This window comes from Hemitrygon akajei, chromosome 3 (assembly GCF_048418815.1).
Source record: "Hemitrygon akajei chromosome 3, sHemAka1.3, whole genome shotgun sequence".
NCBI lineage: Eukaryota > Metazoa > Chordata > Chondrichthyes > Myliobatiformes > Dasyatidae > Hemitrygon > Hemitrygon akajei.
The window spans coordinates 178316333-178339338 of NC_133126.1; the positions used below are offsets into that span (position 1 = coordinate 178316333).

Consider the following 23006-nt stretch of genomic DNA (forward strand, 5'->3'; position numbering starts at 1 on the left):
GTGATCATTAATGGAGAATGTGTGGAGCAGGTTAAGACCTACAAGTATCTGGGAGTGCAGTTAGACGAGAAGCTAGACTGGACTGCCAACACAGATGCCTTGTGCAGGAAGGCACAGAGTCGACTGTACTTCCTTAGAAGGTTGGCGTCATTCAATGTTTGTAGTGAGATGCTGAAGATGTTCTATAGGTCAGTTGTGGAGAGCGCCCTCTTCTTTGTGGTGGCGTGTTGGGGAGGCAGCATTAAGAAGAGGGACACCTCACGTCTTAATAAGCTGGTAAGGAAGGCGGGCTCTGTCGTGGGCACAGAACTGGACAGTATGACATCGGTAGCAGAGCGAAGGGCGCTGAGTAGGCTACGGTCAATCATGGAAAACCCTGAACATCCTCTGCATAGCACCATCCAGAGACAGAGAAGCAGCTTCAGCGGCAGGTTGCTATCGATGCAATGCTCCTCAGACAGGATGAAGAGATCATTACTCCCCAATGCCATTCGGCTTTACAATTCAACCGCCAGGGGTAAGATATGTTAAAGTGCCGGGGTTAGGACTGAGCTTAAGTTACCATTCAATGTATTTTAGTAAACTATTTAAGAACTTTTTAAAAGCTATTTATTAATGCTTTTTGAGAGGGTGATTTTAGATGCATACCATATTTATACTGAGTTAAGTATTGTATGTAATTAGTTTTGCTACAATAAGTGTATGGGACATTGGAAAAAATGTTGAATTTCCCCATGGGGATGAATAAAGTATCTATCTATCTATCATCTGCCCATGAGACATCAACCTTCAGCGCTCTCTCTCCTCCTTGAACCTTACCTCCTCAGAATGCACTGCCCTCCATTTTCTCAGCACCAATCCCTAACTGCAGGCAAAGGGGGTGCTGCTGTATTGTGGCGGACTGCCCTCCACCTTACTAAGGCCAAAAGGCAATTCTCTGACACCTTCTCTTACTGAGCCCTTGAAAAGCACCTCTCACTCAGTACCATCAGGCTATTGTCTCCCACATCATCATCAACCTCATCAACTATGGAAAACTCCCATCCAGTTCACCAAACTCATAGCTCCCTTACCCCACACTGCTCACTTCTTCTTTCTGCCCAAGATCCACAAACCTGACTGCCCTGACTCCATTCTATCCCCATTGGTTCAGTCACTACCCCTCAACATCCATGAAACTTGACATGCTCTAGATCCTAACAACTTTCAATTCCCTGGACCTGACAGTATAATTTTCACCGTGGATGTTCAGACCCTATACACTTCTATCCCCATCAAGAAGGCCTTAAAACTCTCACATCGTTCTTACCAAAAGACCCAACCAGTTCCCCTCCACCACCCTCCTGTCTGGCATAACCAGTCCATGTTCCAGGCCTTCCCTGGTAATGCTCCACAACTCCTTCTGCACTACATTGATGACTGCATTGCTGCTGCTTCACACACCCATGCTAAGCTCCTCAATTTCTTCAACTTTGCTTCCAACTTCCACCCTGTACTAAAATTCACTGCATCTATCCCTTCTTGATCTCTGGAGACTAATTGTCTACCAGCACCTTTTATAAACCCACCAATTCCCATGGCTATCTTGACTGTACCTTTTCCTACCGTCTCCTGTAGAAGTGCTATTCCCTTTCCTCAGTTCCTTCGTCTCCAGTGTATCCGTTCCCTAGATGAGGCTTTCCTTTTCAGGACATCAGAGATGTCCTCTTTCTTCAAAATGGGGGGGGGGGGGGGGGGGGTTCTCTTCTTCCCCTTCGATGCTGCCCTCACCCACATCTCCTCCATTTCCCAGATATCCGTGCTCACACCATCTTCCAGCCACCTTAGCAGGGATAGTCACTCTTGTCCTCAGCTACCTCACAACAAGCCTCTGCATCCAACACATCACTCTCCGCAACCTTCAATGGGATCCTACCATCAAACATATCAATCTCCCTTCCACTTGCCTCTTCCCACATGGCTCGCTCCCTCCCCACTGATTGCCCTCTTGGCACATATCCCTGCAAGTGACAGAAGTGTTACACCTGCCCATTCACCTCTTCCTGCATCTACATTCAGGGCCTGTAACAGTCCTTTCAAGTGCAGCAACACTTCACCTTCACTGGTGAGGTATTGGGGGTAGACTACTGACATGGATTGAAAATTGGCTGGCTGACAGGAAACAAAGAGTAGTGATTAACGGGTCCCTTTCGGAATGGCAGGCTTTGACCAGTGGGGGTACCGCAAGGTTCGGTGCTGGGACCGCAGCTGTTTACAATATACATTAATGATTTAGATGATCAGCATAATCAATAGAACAAAATTACAGAGTTTTTAATAACTAATTCATTTGCATTTCACATTCTGTCCTAAAATTCAATTTAGAAGTAAATCCCAGCAAAAGAACCAGATATTCTCCCATGAAAGTTAGCCTCAATAGTTTACAGATCCATAGGAGATCCTTTTCAAGAATATTTTAAAAACTGCTAATTCTACTGCTGCAAGGACCTTAGCAGGTACACTCTGATTATTTCAAATATAGAAATGACTGTCTACAAACTAACTACAAGTTAAATAACTCAACCATAGAAACATGGAAAACAGAAGATGGCAAACAGAGGCTTCAATCTGCCCCACCATTCAAAGCACCTATGGGTGATCAGGTAGCAGAAAAACATTAAGAAAAATCTTTGCAGCAGATTATCCCTTCACTTCCAAAATTAGAAAACAGGCAAAATGATTTTAAGTGTTAAAATTTCAGAAATGGGTTTTTTTTTTTAAAGCCAAATAGATTGTGTTGGCACCCTGCAGTTAATAAATAAGCTTGAAGGGAATATCTAAGTATAAGACTATTCATGTTGTGGAACCGTACAGATCATAAAATCTTAATATTTACTTAGAAAAAATGCTTAATATTGCATTGGACTTGATAAAAGTACTTCTGGTAAAATAGCTTGAAGAATTGTATACAAAATAAAAGTCACTATTTACCACTGACTTCCATACTGCTACAATTATCATCCAATAAGTAAACACCATATACAATTCTTACTGCATCTGAGCTTGCTGCCTCACTAAGGGCCTGTGGGTCTGAGGAAGTGTGCTGGAATATCTCTGGAAGTTGGGCCAAGACATAGATCAGAAAGCTAGATGGTAAGCACCTATGGCATTGAAAGCCTAACAAGAATTTTTCAGAATATTTAATTAGTTAAGTTATAGATTTATTCCAAGGTGTTTAAGCAACTAGTATGCAGAATGGAGCCAGATTAATACAAATAAGGTATGGTCATGTTTCTCTCCTATCCACATTTTTGTCAGACATAAACTTGGTGATTGTCCATGTCAAAAACCAGCACATCCAAACACCCACATGGAAGCCTGATCTAACTCCAACAGCAGTACAGCATTATTCTTCTCTTTAGATGCAGGAACAGTTCCAGGTATTTATATATATTTTCCAACTATAATATCACTGCAAATTATAGTTGCACTAACTTACCAAAGGGCAGATCCTTTTGGAAAAAATTCTTATCGTAGATATAAAAAGAGAGGTACTGGAAACTTCTGGGGATTTCAAAGTAAAAGTCTTCACCATAAAAAGGGCTGCAAAAAAAACAAAGTTGCAACATGGGATTAATACATTCTGGCAAAACAATAAATATTTAAAGATAAAAACTGTCATTAAACTATTCATTATTATTGACAATACATCTCTTCACCTTCCACAAATAAACATACTCATAAACTTTGAATAAAATGCTATAAAAATTCTGAACTATAATTGGAGCTCAGGATCACAAAGGAGAAAGTGAAATAAGATAAAGGAAATGCTCTGACTGAATAACATTTAGAATTTCAAAGTAGAACTCCATCAATACAAATATCTTCAAATAACACAAAATGCTTCTTAGATTCAAACACAGCCAATGATTTCCACAAGAAAAATACTGTATTTTGCCAGAACAAAAACCACACATAGGATGCACATCAATCGCATCTTTTCAATGATATTTCAAATACTATGCTCATATCATTGCACTCTGCCTTTGAAATTACGGGCTCAAAAAGAACTAGAATCTAGACATTCAACCAGGTGTCAACAGGCTGTCTAAATGTAATAGTACCCAAATGAAAATCAATCTTTACTGCACACAATTGATTGGATGAATTGATGAACTGAATTATCAAAGTTCCATCCATAATGTTTTTAAAGAAAAGATCTTGAGGACTCAGCAATAATGACTTACAATCACTCTACTTCTTGAAGTACCACAATGTGAGCAACTATTGACCCAAATATGAACAGTATTGTTAATCTAGAAATTTACAAATGACATGTAGTTCTATAACGGATCACGCAGCCTGAAGCAGCAAAACCAAATAAAAGAAAATCATTTAAGCTCCCATAGATAGCACACTAAAGTCATGTTCTCATTGCCACACCAAGTAATCTGATAACTTTATATTTCAGTAATGTAATGTACAGATTCCAAAACAAAAGAAAATAATTTTGGCTGTGCCTGATAAAAACTGGTAGCTTATAATCACATACGTCAAATATTCAAACAGTAAGCAATCTGAACCTGAACTACATTTAGTCACGGGGAGGATTGGACAAGTCTATCATTCCAACAGAAATTATTTCAGACCCTTTTGCATTACCATCAACCACCAGAATTCATTTAGGCTTTTTTTGTCTTTTGCTGTTCCCAGGTCTAGCATCAGAATAGGTAGGAACTGGCATATTTTTCCCCCAAAGCAGAATTAGATGCAATAAAAGTTTGTCTTTTTTAAAATTTGAAGACTGAAGAACAAAGAAAATGTAATGAAACATAGATGATTACCACAATACTTAGAAAAACGCAATTAAGCAGAATTTAATAGCCACATTTTTTCCTCATCTAAGCTCAAAATATATCATCAATATGCTAATCATTCAACTGGGCAGTAAATGGACAATGGTTTGGCAACATTATGCTGGAAAACATAATTGGAGGAACTGAAAGGGAAAAAAGGAGAAGTTAATTTACCACCTGCTTCTCCACATCTGTTGCTTTAGCTTGGAATGAAGGACTGCCTATTCTCTCATGCATTTTGTTAACAAAATCTACCCTCCGTGAGTCGTAAATCAATTGAGTGGAAACACATTCAGGATTTTGAACTAATGGAAATCCTGCAAAGTCGCTCAATTGTTTGATAACACCTACAGAAGGGTTTAACATTTTCATCCATTTTTATTCCCAACTTTTACAGATGAATGTTAATATGGTTTTATGTTTGGCTTCACCTTTGCCTCAAATCCTTCAGACAGCACTCAATAGGACAATCTGCACCTTCAGCAATCCAAGTAGAAGCATGAAAGGAGGTTGGCAGGGCAAGGTGTGATTAAGAACACCCTCACGTTTTTGTTCTACACTCTTAATAGCAGATAAATATACCTAGCAGTGCATTTGGAATAAAGAATATTGAATGTAAACTTTGGATGGAAGTGCCAAAACTTCAAAATGAAAATGGGTATTTCTGCCAACAATAACCACACATGAATTGAATACTGTTGACTCAGAGTCCTTGGTCCATACATGGGAACAGAATGTTGAAATGGAGCAACACAATATTCTCTTCAGAAAAGCTGATGAAAGTTAAAAATGGTCACAGTAATTATTTCCCCACATTAAAGTGAGTCACAACAAAGATAAATTGCAAGCTGAAATGCAGGAAATCCCACTGTGCAAGATCTTTGAGATACTTGCCAAATTTGCAACAAATAATCAGTTCCATGACCAAGATTACATACTTCTATATCTGAACTCACCTTAGTTCCCCTTGACTGAATTCATTTGCTACTCAAGCCTCATCTTTGTCTTTTATCACATTTAGACTTAACAATTTAATGTCTTTTACGGCCCCAAATCTTCAGCTCAAAAGTTTTTGTCGCCCATCACTGAACAACTTCAGCATCTGATCCACTAGCTGAAACCATCTGTCCATTTTACAGGGTGAAGTAGTTAAAAATAAAGCTCACACCCAGGGTTGCTGATTGTGCCCTCCTTCAAACATTGTGTTATATTCACTACTTGTCATCTTCCACTAAACCATGAATGTACATCTGCCAAATGTCAACGATCATCTTTTGAAGTCACAAAGTCATAGAGAGATAGCATGGAAACTGACCTTTTGGTCCACCAAGTCCACACTGCCATCAACTACACACATCATACAGAGAGCGCCTAGAGGAAACCCATACAATCACAGGGAAATATATGCAAACTCAACACAAATAATTATGAATCATAGAATCATACAGCAAACAAAAAGAGCCAACTGGAAATCAGGCGCATTCCATCCAACTGATTCATGTTATATCAATCCCATCACCCAGAACTTGTCCACCACCTTCTACACCTGGGCAATTCAAGTGCTAACCTACAGGTGCAAGAAAAAGTTTGTGAACCTTTGCAGTTACCTAGTTTTCTGCATTAATTACTCAGAAGATCTGATCTGATTGCCATCTAAGTCACAATAATAGATAAACACAATCTGCCTGAAGTAATAACAGAAACAATTGTACTTTTCATGTCTTTTTTGAACACAGTGTTTAATCATTCACAGTCCAGGCTGGAAAAAGTATGTGAACCCTTGTACTTAATAACTGGTAGAACCTCCTTTAGCAGCAATAACCTCCACCAAACATTTCCTGTAGCTGCTCAGATGTGCACAACAGCGAGGAGGAATTTTAGACCATTCCTCCATTCAAAACTGTTTCAGTTCATCAGTAATTCTGAGATACCTGGCATGAATTGCCCTTCTCAGATCATGCCACAGCATCTCAATTGGGCTAAGGTCTGGACTCTGACTTGGTCATGCCAAAACACAAATGTTGTTCTTTTTAAACCATTCCGTTGTTACTTCTTGTGTTTCAGATCAAACTACCCTGTCATTCTCCTGCAAAATGTCTTGATACAATTTTGAATTCATGGTTCCCTCAATGATTGCAAGCTGTCCAGGCCCTGAGGCAGCAAAGCAGTCCAAACCATGATGCTCCTTCCACCATGGTTCACAGTTGGGATGAGGTTTGGTCTTGATATGCAGTGCCCCTTTCCCTCCGTTAAACATAGGTGTGTGCATTTTTGCCAAAAAGTGCACATAAACAGACCTTTCTCGATAAGAGCTGGTTCTGTCAGTAACCTGATTCTGTGCATCTTTTTTTTTTAAAAGGGCAGGGCACCTCTAATCTCATCTCATTGACTGGAATGTCTGACTCCAAATAGCTTTTGTATAAGACATTCTTTTTCACATGCTTTTTAAAATCTAGACAGTGATTGTTTAAATGGTGTACAATCGGCCCTCCTTATCCACGAGGGATTGGTTCCAGGACCTCCCGCAGATACCAAAATCCACAGATGCTCAAGTCCCTTATATAAAATGGTGTAGTATTTGCATACAACCTACGCACATCCTCCTGTACACTTTAAATCATCTCTAGATTATTTATAATACCTAATACAATGTAAATGCTATGTAAATAGTTGTTATACTGTAATGTTTAGGGAACATTGACAAGAAAAAAAAACTGTACATGTTCCTCTCACTCACAACACAAGCAGCGAATGAACGAGATGCGAGGCGAACAATGATCAAACAACGAGTAAAACTTGTAATTCCTGTATAGTACCGGTAGTTGTTACACTGTCTTGTTTAGGGAATGAAAACGCTTTGGAGGAGCCTCAATAATACTAAAGTCAGGAACTGTGGAGGTTGAAGGCTGAGGATCTTCAAGCGTTGAACGTCGAGACTTCAGAATTGCAGATGCTTTAGTTAGAAACACTGTTACAGGAAACTGTTTCTTCTTTTCTTTGCATCATCGAACAAATCTTGCAAGGTAGCCTTTCTCTTCTGTGAGTTTCTTGAGCTCCTCTGGGAACACTGCTGTAGCCTTGGCATTAGCCGATGCTGATTCTCCCATGATCTTTACGTTCTTGAGACTGCAATTCTTTACATAGCCAATCAGCCATCCCTTACTAGCCTTAAACTCTTTTCTCTCACTCTCATCAACCCCGTCACAGTAGTGCTCATAGAGACAAAGAGCTTTATCACGTATAATTCGGCCATCGACAGGGATATGCTTCTGTGACATGTCCTCTAGCCACACACTCGGCGAGGTATAGCACTTTATTCTCCCTCTTAGCCTTTGAGGAATTGCTTTGACCATGTAATTTCTTTTTAGGAGCCATTTTTTCACAGGAACAAAGTAGCAAACGAACGAGACGCATGGTGAACAATGCTCGAACAAGAGCACTTCCAGGTTTTCTCAATTTGCTGTTGGTTGAATTCACTCATGCGGAACTCACGGATAAGGAGGGCCAACTGTACTCAGTATTGACGAGAGGAAGTACAATTGTTTATGTGTTATTAGTTTTAGGCAGATTGTGTGGGTCTATTATTGTGACAGATGAAGATCAGAACACATTTTATGAGTAACTAATGCAAAAACCAGGTAATTGCAAAGGGTCCACAAACTTTTACTTGCAACTATAGATACTACTTCAATGATTTCAGCAACCAGCTTCAAGCACTCTTAGGCAATAGGCTTCAGCTACTTAACATTCTTCATGAAGGTCCCTCTCATTTTCCCTCCAAATCTCTTCCCACTTAACCTTCATCTCTACCCCAAACCCATGTACTATAGTTTTAACTACTTCTGATGTAGGTTAGAATTTTCTGCAGTCACCCTTCTCCGCCCCTCATAATTTTATACACTTAAATTCACATGCTCTCTAAATTTCCTCTGCTCCAAGGAGAACAGACCCTGCTTCTCCAGTCTCTTCTGATAAATGAAGTGCTCCAACCCAGACAACATCCTGGTGAATTTCAGCTGCACCCTCTCCAACAGCCATCGTGTCCTTCCTATACTTCAGTGAACAGAACTGCATACAAAACTCCAACTGACGTCTCACCAAGGATGTATAAAGTTGGAGCAGTATCTTGCTAGCTCTATTTTAAATGTTGCTACTTTACTGACTTTTACCATGTTCTATTCTTATTGACTTGCATTTCACCAGGAAAAACAATATCTCTATTCGTGTTCAGTTCTGGGTCATCTCAATATCTTTCATTCTTTCCCAAATCTATTTCAGATGAGAGGGCACAGAAAACAAAGCACATTAATTTTATTTCAATAATGGACTAATTCTCTTGAACATGAGTAAGTAGAAAATTCCTTAATTAAAACTTAAAGTAGCAGTTCCAAACCTCAACCATGGACAAAGTTTTTGCAACTGGGAGTTACTGGAAGCTAGCTTTTCAAATTCAACTCTGTACCAATTCTATTTCCTTGTACCTTATGAGAATTTCTTTGCATATTTTTTGCTAAATTCAACACTGAAGAACTTCAGCTTCAAAGGCTAGTAATGGAAAAGCATATTAAAGTTATCATAAACATCAGTTATGTATTATAATCAACTATTTCCTTCACCACGACACTAATCAGTTTGGATGACAGTTTTCCACTCATTGGAAACATTGCTTCCTTGCATGCTGCAGGTCTTGCTGAGGGCTTCCAGAATTTTCTTCTTTTTATCTTTAATCAAATTAGACCACATTAAGCCAAGCAAAGAACACAAAAGATAATAGACAAGATGCCAAAATAGTTTGGCGAAAGATTTGGTTTACAAGGGGCGCAGGGAGGTTTATAGTTTAAGCAGATAACAAGTATTATCCTAACCACTTCCCTCCAAACATCAGGCTCATAACTGTCATTCCACTAATTTGTGAATACAGATTTATAACACTCAAATAATTAATGCTTTCAGTCACTTTAACTGATGAAAGGTAGTTTAATAAAGCATTTGTTCTTTAGTATTTGTAATTTAATAAAGGTCAAGATTAAAATATGAAGCATGAAGCCCACATCTTCAAACCCAACAGGTTTATACATTTCCTGATGTTGTTAAAAGTGATTTAAAATCAATTTATTGATTTCCCTTTTTCTGACCACTCCTTATCTATCTCTCATTCTCCTTTGACATGTTTATAGTATAATGAAAACAGGATAACTGCTGGATAATTATTGTTCCAAGACACCTCACAACATTCACATAATTAAAAAACACGTGGCTTCCTTACATTCTGAGGTTTGTAGGTAAAGGCTTTTCAGTAAATGGATTGAGGTTTCTGCAAACAAATCTTCTAACACTTACTAGAACCCTAGAAGATGTCAAATTCCACAATTTCTTTTAACACAGGGCCAACTGTGCATATGGAAGAGAGAGATGTAACAGATGAGCAGGGGTAATAATGGTTTTTATACAGAGCAAAATACAAGTATTCATATGAATCTTTGCTGAGTAAATCATCCTGAGGCATTGCAAAGGAGCAATAGCAGACAATTTGATAATGAGGCCAGAAAGTTTGGTCCAAGAGATGTTTTAAAATGAGTGTGTAAAAGAAAGAGCGACAGAGAAAGATAAATGAAGCTATTTAAGTTATCGCAGTTACTTGGAAATCTGATTTAAATTTAACTATGGATCGTTAGAATAATGAAATACATAGTTGTATTCCATTTGAAAAAATTACGTATAATTTAAGAAATGAATATGAGATATTTTTGAAAATTTGGTCACCATACTTACGAAAGATAGGATTAGATACATAGGTCCTTTGAAGATAAAATTATAGTAATTGGGGAAAGTGAAAATAAATATCAAAATTATTTTGAACTCCATGGAACATGTGGGGATCCTCCGATATCCAGGCAATCTTTCTTCTCTTTTCTTTCTTTTTTTTTTCTTTTTCTTTAGATAAGGGTTAAGGGGGGAGGGTTAAGGGGAGGGGGGAGGGTTAATATCACTTTTCTTACTATTTTATTATTACATTTATTCTTGTAATTTCTAAAATCCAATAAATAAATAATATTTTTTTTAAAAGGAGCTTGAAAGCTTAGGGTCTAAACAGCTGATGGATGAGCCAAATTAATGCAATGAAACAAGAAGTCAAGAAGCTACAGATGATCAGGTAAAGATGTGAAGGGCTTCAAATATATAGTTGAAAGCATTTGAAATAATGCAACAACACAAAACTGGCTTGCGGACACAAGGTAGGCAAGATGAATAAAGCTTGGGACAAGCATCACTTGGTGAGTGAGCAGTTTGGAGACAGTGACTAAAATGCTCTGACATTTACCAAAACCTTGGACAGAAATAGGAGAAATGAGAAATTAGTTAATTGGGGGAGGCCAAATTAGGATGCTATTACGCAAGAACTTAGGAGCATAAATTGGGTCTGCACAATGGAAATGTGGAGTTTGTTCAGGAGCATTTCCGTAGGTTTTTGGATGTTTGTCCTAGGGAAAGAATGGCAAAAGAAGCAGAACCATGATTTACAAGAATCAAGAGGAATGAAACATGCTTAAGGTTTAGGAAGGAAGGAACGGACAGGGCTCTTGAGAGTTACAAGGTATCCAGAGAGGAGCTTAAGAATAGACCTAGAAGAGCTAGATAGGGACATGTGAAGGCATCAAGTGTTTAGGATTAAGGGTTACATTGATCTTGGGTGTAGGTTAAAAGGTTGGCACAAAATTGTGGGCTGAAGGGTCTGTACAGTGTTGCAATGTTCTATATTTTATGTCCTAAGTAGGTTACAGTAGCTGAGTATGGGACAACGTGATGTTTAAGTGTGGTAAATTATCTACCAGCAGAGCACTGAAATGTTTTAAGTCTGAAGCAAAATCATTGATAATGTTTTATAAACAGCAGGTAAACTAATCAGGGCAGTTGGAGTTGAGCTTGTAGTGGTGGACTTGTATAATCCTGATGACAGGACAAGATAAAAATTTAAACTTGGGGTCAACCACAACATAGTTTATGTAGATAGTCTGTTTCATAACAGATCACAAGAACAAGAAACATATTTTAGCCTCGGGAATAGCCAGGAAGGGGCCGCAGGGATAAGACTGGAATTTAAAATGGAAATTAAAGATGGTGGTTTTATTATTTACTATATTTAGCTACTATATATGAATTCCTTCATGTTATCAAATCAGATGCAATGAAGACACTGGGACAAAGTAAGGCCTGTCCCTTTAGCATACATATGGACTCTATTGAGAAAGCAGATACAAACATAATAGGGGGAATTCAGAGGGAATGATATTTTACACACTCGGGATTCAGTAGCACTGCTATTAAGTTATTGACCGATGATCCACACTGACTGCTAGAGATTTTAAATACAATGAAATAAATAAGGTATATTTTTTAAAAAGCTAGTCTTGGCAACAACAACCTTTCAACTACCAGATTATCATAAAAATCCAACAGTTTCACCACTATTCATCAGGAAAGGGAATCTGTTCACCTTACCCAGTCTGGCTTTTACAAGATTTCAGATCCACCAATATAATTGCTTTCTTCTGTTCAAGAGCAGGCGGATTTAGAGAATTGCAGGTGATTTCCATGTCCTCTGAAATAATAAATGGGGGAAAAAAGCTCTACCCTTCCACTGGAAGGAATGCTTTAAGGATATGAAAAAAGTATGCTTCTGTGCTACTTCTTCATTCCCTTTACAAAATGATTAACCATGATAAAAAGTCAAAATGTGACAACTGCATCCTCATTTTCCAGGTCAGGAGTCCAACACTGCACAGTACAAGTCATTGTATTAATTAATACCTGTAAGAGTCAAATAAAACAGCCAAAGCAATAAGCAACCACAATTGGAAAACATTTAATTGGAATCATAATTTAGCTGCCTATCATTAGTATATCCCAAGACACCACACATCTTCAGAGCATGAATACAAACAAAACCTGAACTGCAAATAAAAATTTGCACTAAAGTTATTTCAGCCTTGCCTTGCACGTAGATGTTCTGCTACCATCACAACATATCTATTGCATAAAGCTGCTTATGGGTTAGCTCAGGCATGGGCAAACTACGGCCCGCGGGCCATATGCGGCCCGTTAAGCTTTTTAATCCGGCCCTCAGAACTTGATGAAATTATATTAATAAACCTTGTTAACACCTCAGATCCATCCTGAGAATCGCCACAACAAAACTAAATCCAGACTTTGATGCGCTGGCTAAAAAGGGAGACCAACAACACTGTTCCCACTGAAATTAAAAATAAGTTTCTTCGTTGTGTTATGTAAAAAATGCATTTGAACATATTTTTTTCAATAAGCCTTACATCTTACATGTCATTTCTGTTAAGTGATGGACATGAGTAGTGCGCAGGTGCACGTACGTTCTCAAAATAAAAAATGCGCTCCAGATCAAATAACGCGCTCCGCATACTGGCGCGCTGTCACTGTTCTGTCAGTGACACTGGTCGTTGTTGAGTTTTGGCACAGGGGACAATTGAATAAGAAGGAACAGGACAAGTAGACCTGCATCTCCTACCGTTTTTGAAATAAAGACAGTCAGGAGGAGAGTGATGATGATAATATCTTGAAGGATAACAGAATTTTCAGTGCTTTAAAATAATAACTGTTACTATTTAAAAAAAGCTGTATTTTATTCATTTAATTTTCAGTGTTTTAAAAGTCATTTCAATAAATAGCTAAATACCATGGGACTTCAAAGACAGATATTTTGTTGTAATGCATTTGTTCATTTTCATTGAAATTAAAGCACATGTTTTCTACATATCCCATGATATTTTATTTTCTCTTATGAGGTGTATTACCAAAACACTCTGTCCATCTGCTCCTGGTCCGGCCCCCCTGTCAAATTTTAGAACCCTTTGTGGCCCACAAGTCAAAAAGTTTGCCCACCCCTGGGTTAGCTTATAAAGGTAAACAGTTTTTTAAGGCAGCATGATCTCAGCTTCATAACCTAGGTTCAATTTCTCACCTTTACTGCATTAAGTAATCTAAACCAAAGATATGTAGAGGCATTCACAAACTGTACGGTTTCCAGTCTGATAGATTAATGACTGGTGATTTTTTTTCCTATTATTCATTTTCAAAATCTGGATGTTATCGAGATCTATCATCCATCAATAATTGAAGCACAGCAATCCTTTGGCTTACAGTACAGGAAGTTCCACCATGTATAATACACTCACTGATGAACAGTGTGATATTTTCAATTCAGTTGGTGTAAACATGGAGGGGAACTTGTAAGTGGTGTTGATTCTATGTGCCTATGGCCCTTGTCATCCTTGGTATAGAGCTGATGTCAAAAATCCTAGGCAAGTAACATTTATGGTCTTGATATAGAATATAGTCACATTCAGTTCATCTGTGGAAATTTAGCTCATTGGTCCATGAACCTACCAACCTCCCCTGCTATTTTCAATACATACCAACTCTCCCTGGGTTACGAACATCCGATTTGTGTAGAGTGTTTATGTAGAACAAACGCGTGCTTAGAAGGCCAATGGGACAGATTCACTAACTATCATGGGACTGTAGGCATGTTCTGCTGTGTGAGAACTCAGACTGTATCAATATCATTGCATCTGGCAAGGAAATCTGATTGGTTGAGTTAAATACCCAGTGTTTAACGAAACATAGATAGATAGATAGATTTACCTATGCTTTTATTTAAATATACTGCCAGCTAGCTACATTTCTAATTTGTGAACTACTAGGGATAGAAACAATTGTCAGGAACGGAACCCTATCATAACTTTTGCAGAGAATCTGTATCCAACTCTCGTCTTGTTTTCAATTATTATTATTTTTATTACTAGGATTCCAAGGACTAAGCAAAGTTTACATAATCCACATTGGTTCCAGTTGGAATGGAGAAGGGTGTGGAAATGCTAGACAACATGGAAACAAGTCAATCTTCCTTCATGTCCACACCCACCAGTAGGCACCAATCCACATTAATCTCATCATCCAGTACTTGGCCAGTAGCCTTCAATGCCTTGATTGATTGATTGATTGATTGATTAAGTGCACATCTCGAAGTGATTTAACCAAGGTCAACTAAAAGAATTGTATAAACGGACAAATTTCTGCTAGTCAAGTGAATCCAGAAAAATTAGACAGTGGTAAAATTAGATTCAGGCCCTTTGAGAAAAGACCTAGGAAAGATTCCTTCATGCTAACACTGATGGCCTACAACTCCCCCTTACAAAACATCAGACATAAATTCAATAATTTTAAGTTCAGATAACCAATTGATAAAATTGAAAATCTTAGTGTTGAAGATTGCATAAATGGCCGACATGAAAGGCAGCATCTAAAAGAGGAATTCTTGCTGTTTTTGGAATATGAAATATTATGTTTAAAATATTCAACTAAATGCTAAGCATTTAGTTCTACTTACCATTATTTTATCCAATTAAGTCTATGGAAGCTGCTCCTTTATGTTCAATTCTACAAAAAATATATAGGTCTTTCTAAGAGCATTGTGCAATAAAATTTCCCCTTTACTAAATGCTCTATATCTGATCTTTGAGTTTCCAAACACAATTCAAAGCAGGGCACCATATGAGTCGATATTAATGATCTGAGTCTATATTAATGAATTATAGGATATATTCCTTATTTAAAAGTAAAATCACCCTTTACAAATTCACTTTCTTTCTGTTAATGACTCCAAGGAGTCATTCAGGATATTTCCTTCTAATTACTTATCATCAAAGTACTGTCAACTTAATAGGTTTCATAAGTCTAAATTCCCACATTACACAGATAATTATACAAAAGGTTCTATTAGGAGTTGCTGCTATTTGCATGTCCTCCCCCACTCCCAAGGGACTGGCCAACAAAATAATTGTAATTTTTTGACACCTTTATGGGAAATAGAGGGAAGAAATGCCTGAAGAGCATTTCAAAAGTCTTCCATAGATCCTTACTATCCAGGACATGCCTTCTTCTCAATACTACCATCAATGAGGAAATATAACAGCCTGAAGATACATACACATTGTGTTAGGAATAGCTTGTTCCCCTTCACCGTCATATTTCAGAATGGTCTATGAACCTATAAACAATATTTTATTCTTGTTTTGCACTATTTATAGTAACTTTTATGTACTGTACCACAACAAATTTTAAACCTGATTCTGATGTGCATTATTCACCAATCTTGTTTCAAACCTGGTATTAGACTGAAGATATTTCACAATATTTACTAGCCTTTCCAAAGCATAACAGAACTAATTTCTAAAGAGCTGCACACTACATGACAGATAGAGGCGCTGGGAGGGAAGAACAATGCTATAGAAAATGGATATTTCTACAATTAATTACAATCAAATGGCCATTTCCATGCTGTATAACTTTATAGTCAAACAAACTTGCATTCTGTGCGCACAATTTATTAAAAATAAGATCCATTTCCTTTGAAAATTGCTTATCCATAGAGAAACCGGAAAGGTGTGTTAATACAGTGGGATAAATTTAGTAATCAAGCCAGTTCAATAACAAAACAATATTGGTGAAGGTATAGTGAGGAATGTTCTTGATGCCTGCCCATGTGTTGGCATCATGAATAAAGGAAAACCCACAATGGAAATACTCAAAAGTGCAGGTCATATCTATATCACATATATAGTGGTTACCTTAAAGATTTTTCAACTACTTTTGTCCGATAAACCTCTTCTTGGTCCAGTTTTATAATACAAAAGCAATCTCGCATCTTGTTTGGTCCATGGCATGGAGGTAGGTTCTTGGCTTCGCCTGTTAAACAAAATTAGAAATAGCTTTATGAAAAATAAATCAAATCTATAACGCAGTAATCAAAAAATTGCCTATAAAGTGCTTTCATCATAAGCAAATCCTGATCATTACTTCACTATCTTGCTCTCTTTTTGCATTATTTATACATTCTTATTGTAATTTATAGTGATTTTTATATTTTGCAGTACACAGCTGCCGTGAAACAATAAAGTTCATGACATGTCAGCGATAATAAACCTGATTCCCATTAATCCATTTTACTATTGTGTACATGTGTTACTAATATACAGATTGAGTACAGAAATCCAAAATCCAAAAACTTCCAAAATCCTAAATTTTTTTCAGCATTGACAAATTGCACAAGGCGCGAGGAAGGTCCCCAACAATGTGCACCACAGACTGTTCTGAGAAGTAATAAACAGAAGTTAATGAAAATAGAAAAAATGCTACATAAAGTCATAAATGAAGACCTCAATTGTGTATTGAAAGAGTGGGTTCGCAAACCACAGAATGAACATATGTTGCTTAATGGCTTATTGATCATGAAGCAAACAAAGATCTAACACGATGAACTGAAAATTGAAGGTAATTGTGAATATTCAGCAGGTTGGTTGCAGAAATTTACCAAAAAGGCACATTTATTTTTAAAAAATATTTGTGTTGATAAAGCAGCTACTGATCAAGAAGCAGAAACATTCATTGATAGGATTGCCAAGATCATTGCTGATGAAAATCTAACACCAGAACAAGTCTACAACACTGATTGTCTTTATAAATTACATAAAACCTTAAAAAATAAAATAAAAATACAGTGTGTTGTAACCTTTCAGACAAAACATAACATTGCAGATGGAGACCGAAAGCCTGCTGATTCAGGTATTCTCCCGATGCTGCTGTGCTGCACACATTAAGTTTCATTATATGAATGTTATGTAATAATTCTTATTGTTAAGAACATATGTGTGATGACCAACTGTAAAACAAAGACTGGTTACTAGTGGCATTAAATTCAGAGCCGGAAATGATCCCAAGCCATCATTTATTCCAAAATCTGAAAAAATCTGAAACACTTCCAGCCCCAAGCATTTTGGACTTGAGCACACTACTCAGCCTGTAGTGTGCTCAATGAAAAGTTCTAAAATAAAGTGATACAATTCTACACAATGTTAAAATCTATTAACGCTTTCTGATTCTTGAATATTTAAGCAGCACATGCAAGTTAAATTTATTACAATACAATGAACTGGGAAACCTTTTTATGAGTCAATGCAAAAGTGATTAGGAATGTTTGAAACAAAAAAAATCATTGAGGTTCTGAGGAGTTAAGTTTTTCTTTGGAATACAAATACTTCATAGAAGTCCTGGAAGTACACATCATGCACCACCTCAAATGGTCCCAAAACATATCCTCCAGAGTCAAAACTTACCAATGCTTCTTCTTTATGAGAAGGCTGATGAGCACATTAATCCACACATCAATACTCACAACCTTCTACAAACAGGCATTTGAGAGTATTCTAACCAGTGTGGTATGTAAATTGCACTGCAGCAGACAAGAGTGCTCTACAATGGTTAGTTAAAACTGCCCAATGCATCACCAGCATCAGTCTACCCATCATCAAGGACATACAGTATATTAAGAAATGTGCCAGAGAAAGGCCAGCAGTATCATGCAGAATCCCACCCACCCTGCTCATGGACTGTTTGTCCCACTCCATGCAGCATCCATGCCAGGGCCACTAGACTCAAAAACAGTTACATAGCCCAAGTCATCAGGCTAACCAACACCTACATCCATTAACCCACCCAACCACATCCACTCCCCACTACTCTTCATTCCTCCCCCCATGCACTGCCACTTTACTCATCTATTCTACACTTCATACTTGCAGAGAGTCACTGCCTTACTATATTTTCATATGCCCTGCTGCCACCTAGAAGAATCCCTCTTGCCAAGAGTCACATTACTTGATCACTTCCTCTCAGTCATCTTATATACAGATACACTGAACCTAGTGTCACTTTATGCATACACAATCAGTCCATGTACAGTTGCAAGAAAAAGTTTGTGAACACTTTACAGTTACCTGGTTTTCTGCATTAATTACTCATAAAATGTTGTCTAATCTTCATCTAAGTCACAATAATAGACAAACACATCTTCCTAAACTAATAACACACAAACTATTGTACTTCTTTTTGTCTATACTGAGTACACCATTTAAACAATCACAGTCTAGGTTCAAAAAAGCATGTGAACCTCTGGGGTAATGCCTTCTATAAAAGCTATCTGGAGTCAGGAGTTCCGATCAATGAGATGAGATTGGAGGTGTGGATTGTAGAGGTGCCCTGCCCTATATTAAAAAAAACACACAAAGTCAGGTTACTGACAAAGAATACTCTTGTCAAGAAAGATCTGTTTATGTGCACCATGCCTCAATCAAAACAACTTTCACAGGACTCTAGATGAAGAATTATTGAGCTGCATGAAGCTGGAAAAGGCTACTAAAGCATTTCTAAAGACCTGAGTGTTCACCAGTCCACAGTAAGAGAAATTGTCTACAAATGGAGGAAATTCAGTACTACTCACACTTGCTATTCATCCTAGGGGTGGGTGTCCTGCAGAGATTACACCAAAAGTACAACATGCAATACTGAAGGAGGTGAAAAAGAAACCAAGGGTGACAGCAAAAGACCTGCAGAAATCTCTAGAACTTCCTTAAGTTTCGGTTCATGTGCCCACTATAAGAAAAATACTGAACAAGAATGGTGTTCATGGAAGGACACAACACGCCACAGAGGAAACCACTATTCTCCAACAAGAAAAAAAATGCTGCACCTCTCCAGTTTACAAATGTCCACCTGAATGTTCCAGAATATTTTTGGGATAATGTTCTGTGGCCAGCTGAGGCAAAAACTGAACTTTTTGGCAGAAATTCACACTGCTATGTTTGGAGGAAAAAGGGCATTGCACACTAACACCAAAACCTCATCCCAACTGTGAAACATTGTGGAAGGGGCATCACGGTTTGGGGCTGATTTGCTGCGTCAAGGACTGGACAGCCTACAATCGTTGAGGGAACAATGAATTCAAAATTTTGTCAAGACATTTTATAGGAGAATGTCAAGGTAGCGGTCCGTCACCTGAAGCTTAACAGAAGTTGGATGATGCAACAAGACAGTGATCCAAAAGACAAGAGTAAATCAACAGAATGGTTTAAAAAGAAGAAAATTCATGTTTTGGAATGGCCAAGTCAGAGTCCAGACCTTAATCCAATGCAGTGGGCATGATGAGAAGAGGGATGTGCTCATGCAAGGTATCCCAGAAATAATAGTGAACTGAAAGTTTTGTATGGAAGAATGGTCTAAAATTCTTCCTCACCGTTGTGCAAATTTGATCAGCAGCAACAGGAAATGCTTGGTGGAGGTTATTGCTGCTAAAGGAGATTCTACTAGTTATTAAACACAAGGGTTCATATACTTTTTCCAGCCAGGACTGTGAATGATAAAACAACTGTGTTCAATAAAGACATTAAAAGTACAATTATTTGTATTTTATAGAATTGCTCTTATATTTATATTTCTTTTAATGTGTTCTTTTTGCTTATGAGTTTTTTTAATGCTGCACTGTAAACAGGGGTACATTCATTTCCTCCTTCATTACACTCTTGTACTGAAAAATGACAACAAACAATCTTGAAAACATATGATGAAGGGTCTCGGCCCGAAACGTCCACAGTGCTTCTCCTTATAGATGCTGCCTGGCCTGCTGTGTTCCACCAGCATTTTGTGTGTGTTGTTTGAAAACATATTTTTGCTGAAAGGACAAATCAACTAAAAAAACTATCTTGGCTTATGAATAACCAGTGGTTCATAATGAAATTATTGTGTCTGAGGATCATAGCTGACAGTGCCTATGAAAAGTATTCACCCCCTTGGAAGCTTTCATGCTTTATTGTTTTACAACATTGAATCACAGTGGATTTAATTTGGCTTTTTTTGACACTGATCAACAGAAAACGACTTTCATGTCAAAGTGAAAACACATCTCCACAAAGTGATCTAAATTAATTATAAACATAAAACTCAAAATTATTGATTGCATAATTACTCACCCCCTTCAAGTTAGTATTTAGTAGCTGCACCTTTGGCAGCAATTACAGCCTTGAGTCTGTGTGGATAGATCTCTATCACCTTTGCACATTTGGACACTGCAATTTTTCCCCCATTCTTCTTTACAAAACTGGTCAAGCTCTGTCAGATGGCATGGGGATCATGAGTGATCAGCCTTTTTCAAGTTCAGCCACAAATTCACAACTGGATTGAGGTCTGAACTCTGATGTGATCACTCTAGGACATTAACTTTGTTGTTTTTAAGTCATTCCTGTATAGCTTTGGCTTTATGTTTGGGGTCATTGACTTGCTGGAAAATAAATCTTCTCCCAAATCGCAGTTCGCTTGCAGACTGCATCAGGGTTTTCTCCAGGATTCCCCTGTAACTTGCTGCATTCATTTTACCCTTTACCTTCACAAGCCTTCCAGGGCTTGCTGCAGTGAAGCAACCCTACAGCACGATGCAGCCACCACCATGCTTCATAGTAGGGATGGTGTGTTTTTGATGATGTGCAGTGTTTGGCTTATGCCAAACATAGCATTTAGTCAGTCTAAAACCTCAATTTTGGTTTTATCGGACCATAGAACCTTCTTGTGTTGGCGCGTGGCCTAGTGGATAAGGCATCAGTCTAGTGATCTGGGGGTCACTGGTTCGAGCCTCAGCTGAGACAGCGTGTTGTGTACTCCTTGAGCAAGGCACGTAACAACACATTTGCTCTTCGACAACACTGGTGCCAAGCTGCTTGGGTTCTAGTACCCTTCCCTTAGACAACATCGGTGGCGTGGAGAGGGGAACCCTGCCCAAGTCTGCACCCTGGAAACCTTCCAAAGCGCAAATCCATGGTCTCATAAGACTAATGGATGCCTATATAGACCTTCTTCCAGCTGACTTCAGTCTCCCATGTGCCTTCTGGCAAACTCTAGCTGAGACTTCTGAGTTGATTTCCCCCAACAGTTTTATGCCACTCTCTCATAAAACTGTAACTAGTGAAGCATCCAGGCAAAAGTTGTATGTGCAGTCTCTCTCATCTCAGCCATTGAAGTTTGTAAATCCTCCAGAGTTGTCATAGGTCTCTTAGTGGCCTCCGTCACTAGTCCCCTCCTTGCACGATCACTCAGTTTTTGAGGACGGCCTGCTCTAGGCAGATCTACAGCTATGCCAGGTTCTTTCCATGTCTTGATGATTGACTTAACTGTACTCTAAGGGATATTCACTGACTTGGAAGTTTTCTTGTATCCATCTCCTGAAATGTGTTTTTCAATAACCTTTTCACAGGGTTGCTTGGAGTGTTCTTTTGTCTTCATGGTGTAGATTTTGCCAAGATAATGACTCACCAGCAGTTGGACCTTCTCGATACAGGCGTATTTTTACTACAATCAATTGAAACACTTCGACTGCACACAGGGCTCCAAAAACGGATCTCCATTTAACTAATTATATGACTTTGAAAATCAACTAGCTGCACCAATGATAGCCAACACCAATGGAATCAATTATTTTGTGTTTTATATTTGTAATTAACTTGGATCACTTTGTAGAGATCAGTTTTCACTTTGACACGAAAGAGTCTTTTTCTGTTGATGAGTGTCAAAAAAAAGCCAAATTAAATCCACTGTGATTCAATGCTATAAAACAATAAAATGAAAAAACTTCCAAAGGGGGAGGGAGTGAATACTTTTTATTGGCACTGTAACTTGCAAAAAAATCAGCATCACATTCACCCCTTTTCAATAGTGCTCCTTTAACCGCAGCTTATGAAAATGAGACTAAAATTTTACGCAATCAAAAAGTGCAGCTATTGTAAAATCTACCGAAACGGAGAGGAACTGGGTGGGGGGGGGGAGGGGAGCGAGGAACTGGGTTGGGGGGGGAAGACATGTGCACAAAGGAGTGTGGAGCAGTAGATAAGTCGAGAAAAATGAGAGAGTACAAAAGAGGAGGTTGAAGGAAGAGGGGGAGGAAGAGGGTAGAGGAGATTAGGAGAAAGGATGAAGAAAATGAGGTGAAAGGGTGAAGAGGAGGAATCAGAATCAGGTTTATTATCACCGGCATGTTAACAAATTTCATGTCACTTAACAGCAGCAGTTCAATGCAATACATAAAATAGAAGGGAAAAAATTGAAATAAATAATAATTAATAAATTACAGTATACATATATTGAATAGATTAAAAACTGTGCAAAAACAGAAATACTGTATATTAAAAAAGTGAGGTAGTGTCCAAGGGTTCAATGTCTATTTAGGAATTGGATGGCAGAGGGGAATCCAATCGCAGAGTA

At 38.1% G+C, this 23006-nt stretch overlaps 1 protein-coding gene across 1 annotated transcript in view; it reads right to left on the reverse strand.

Moving 5' to 3' along the window:
* rasa2 (RAS p21 protein activator 2) overlaps nt 1-23006 on the reverse strand; it is a 173631-nt gene that overhangs the window by 105871 nt on the left and 44754 nt on the right. The window contains exons 2-3 of the mRNA XM_073041454.1: nt 16496-16613; nt 3479-3582 (exon numbers count right to left, since the gene is read on the reverse strand). Of these exons, the coding sequence (XP_072897555.1) occupies nt 3479-3582; nt 16496-16613 (222 nt within the window). The remainder of the gene's footprint in view (nt 1-3478; nt 3583-16495; nt 16614-23006) is intronic.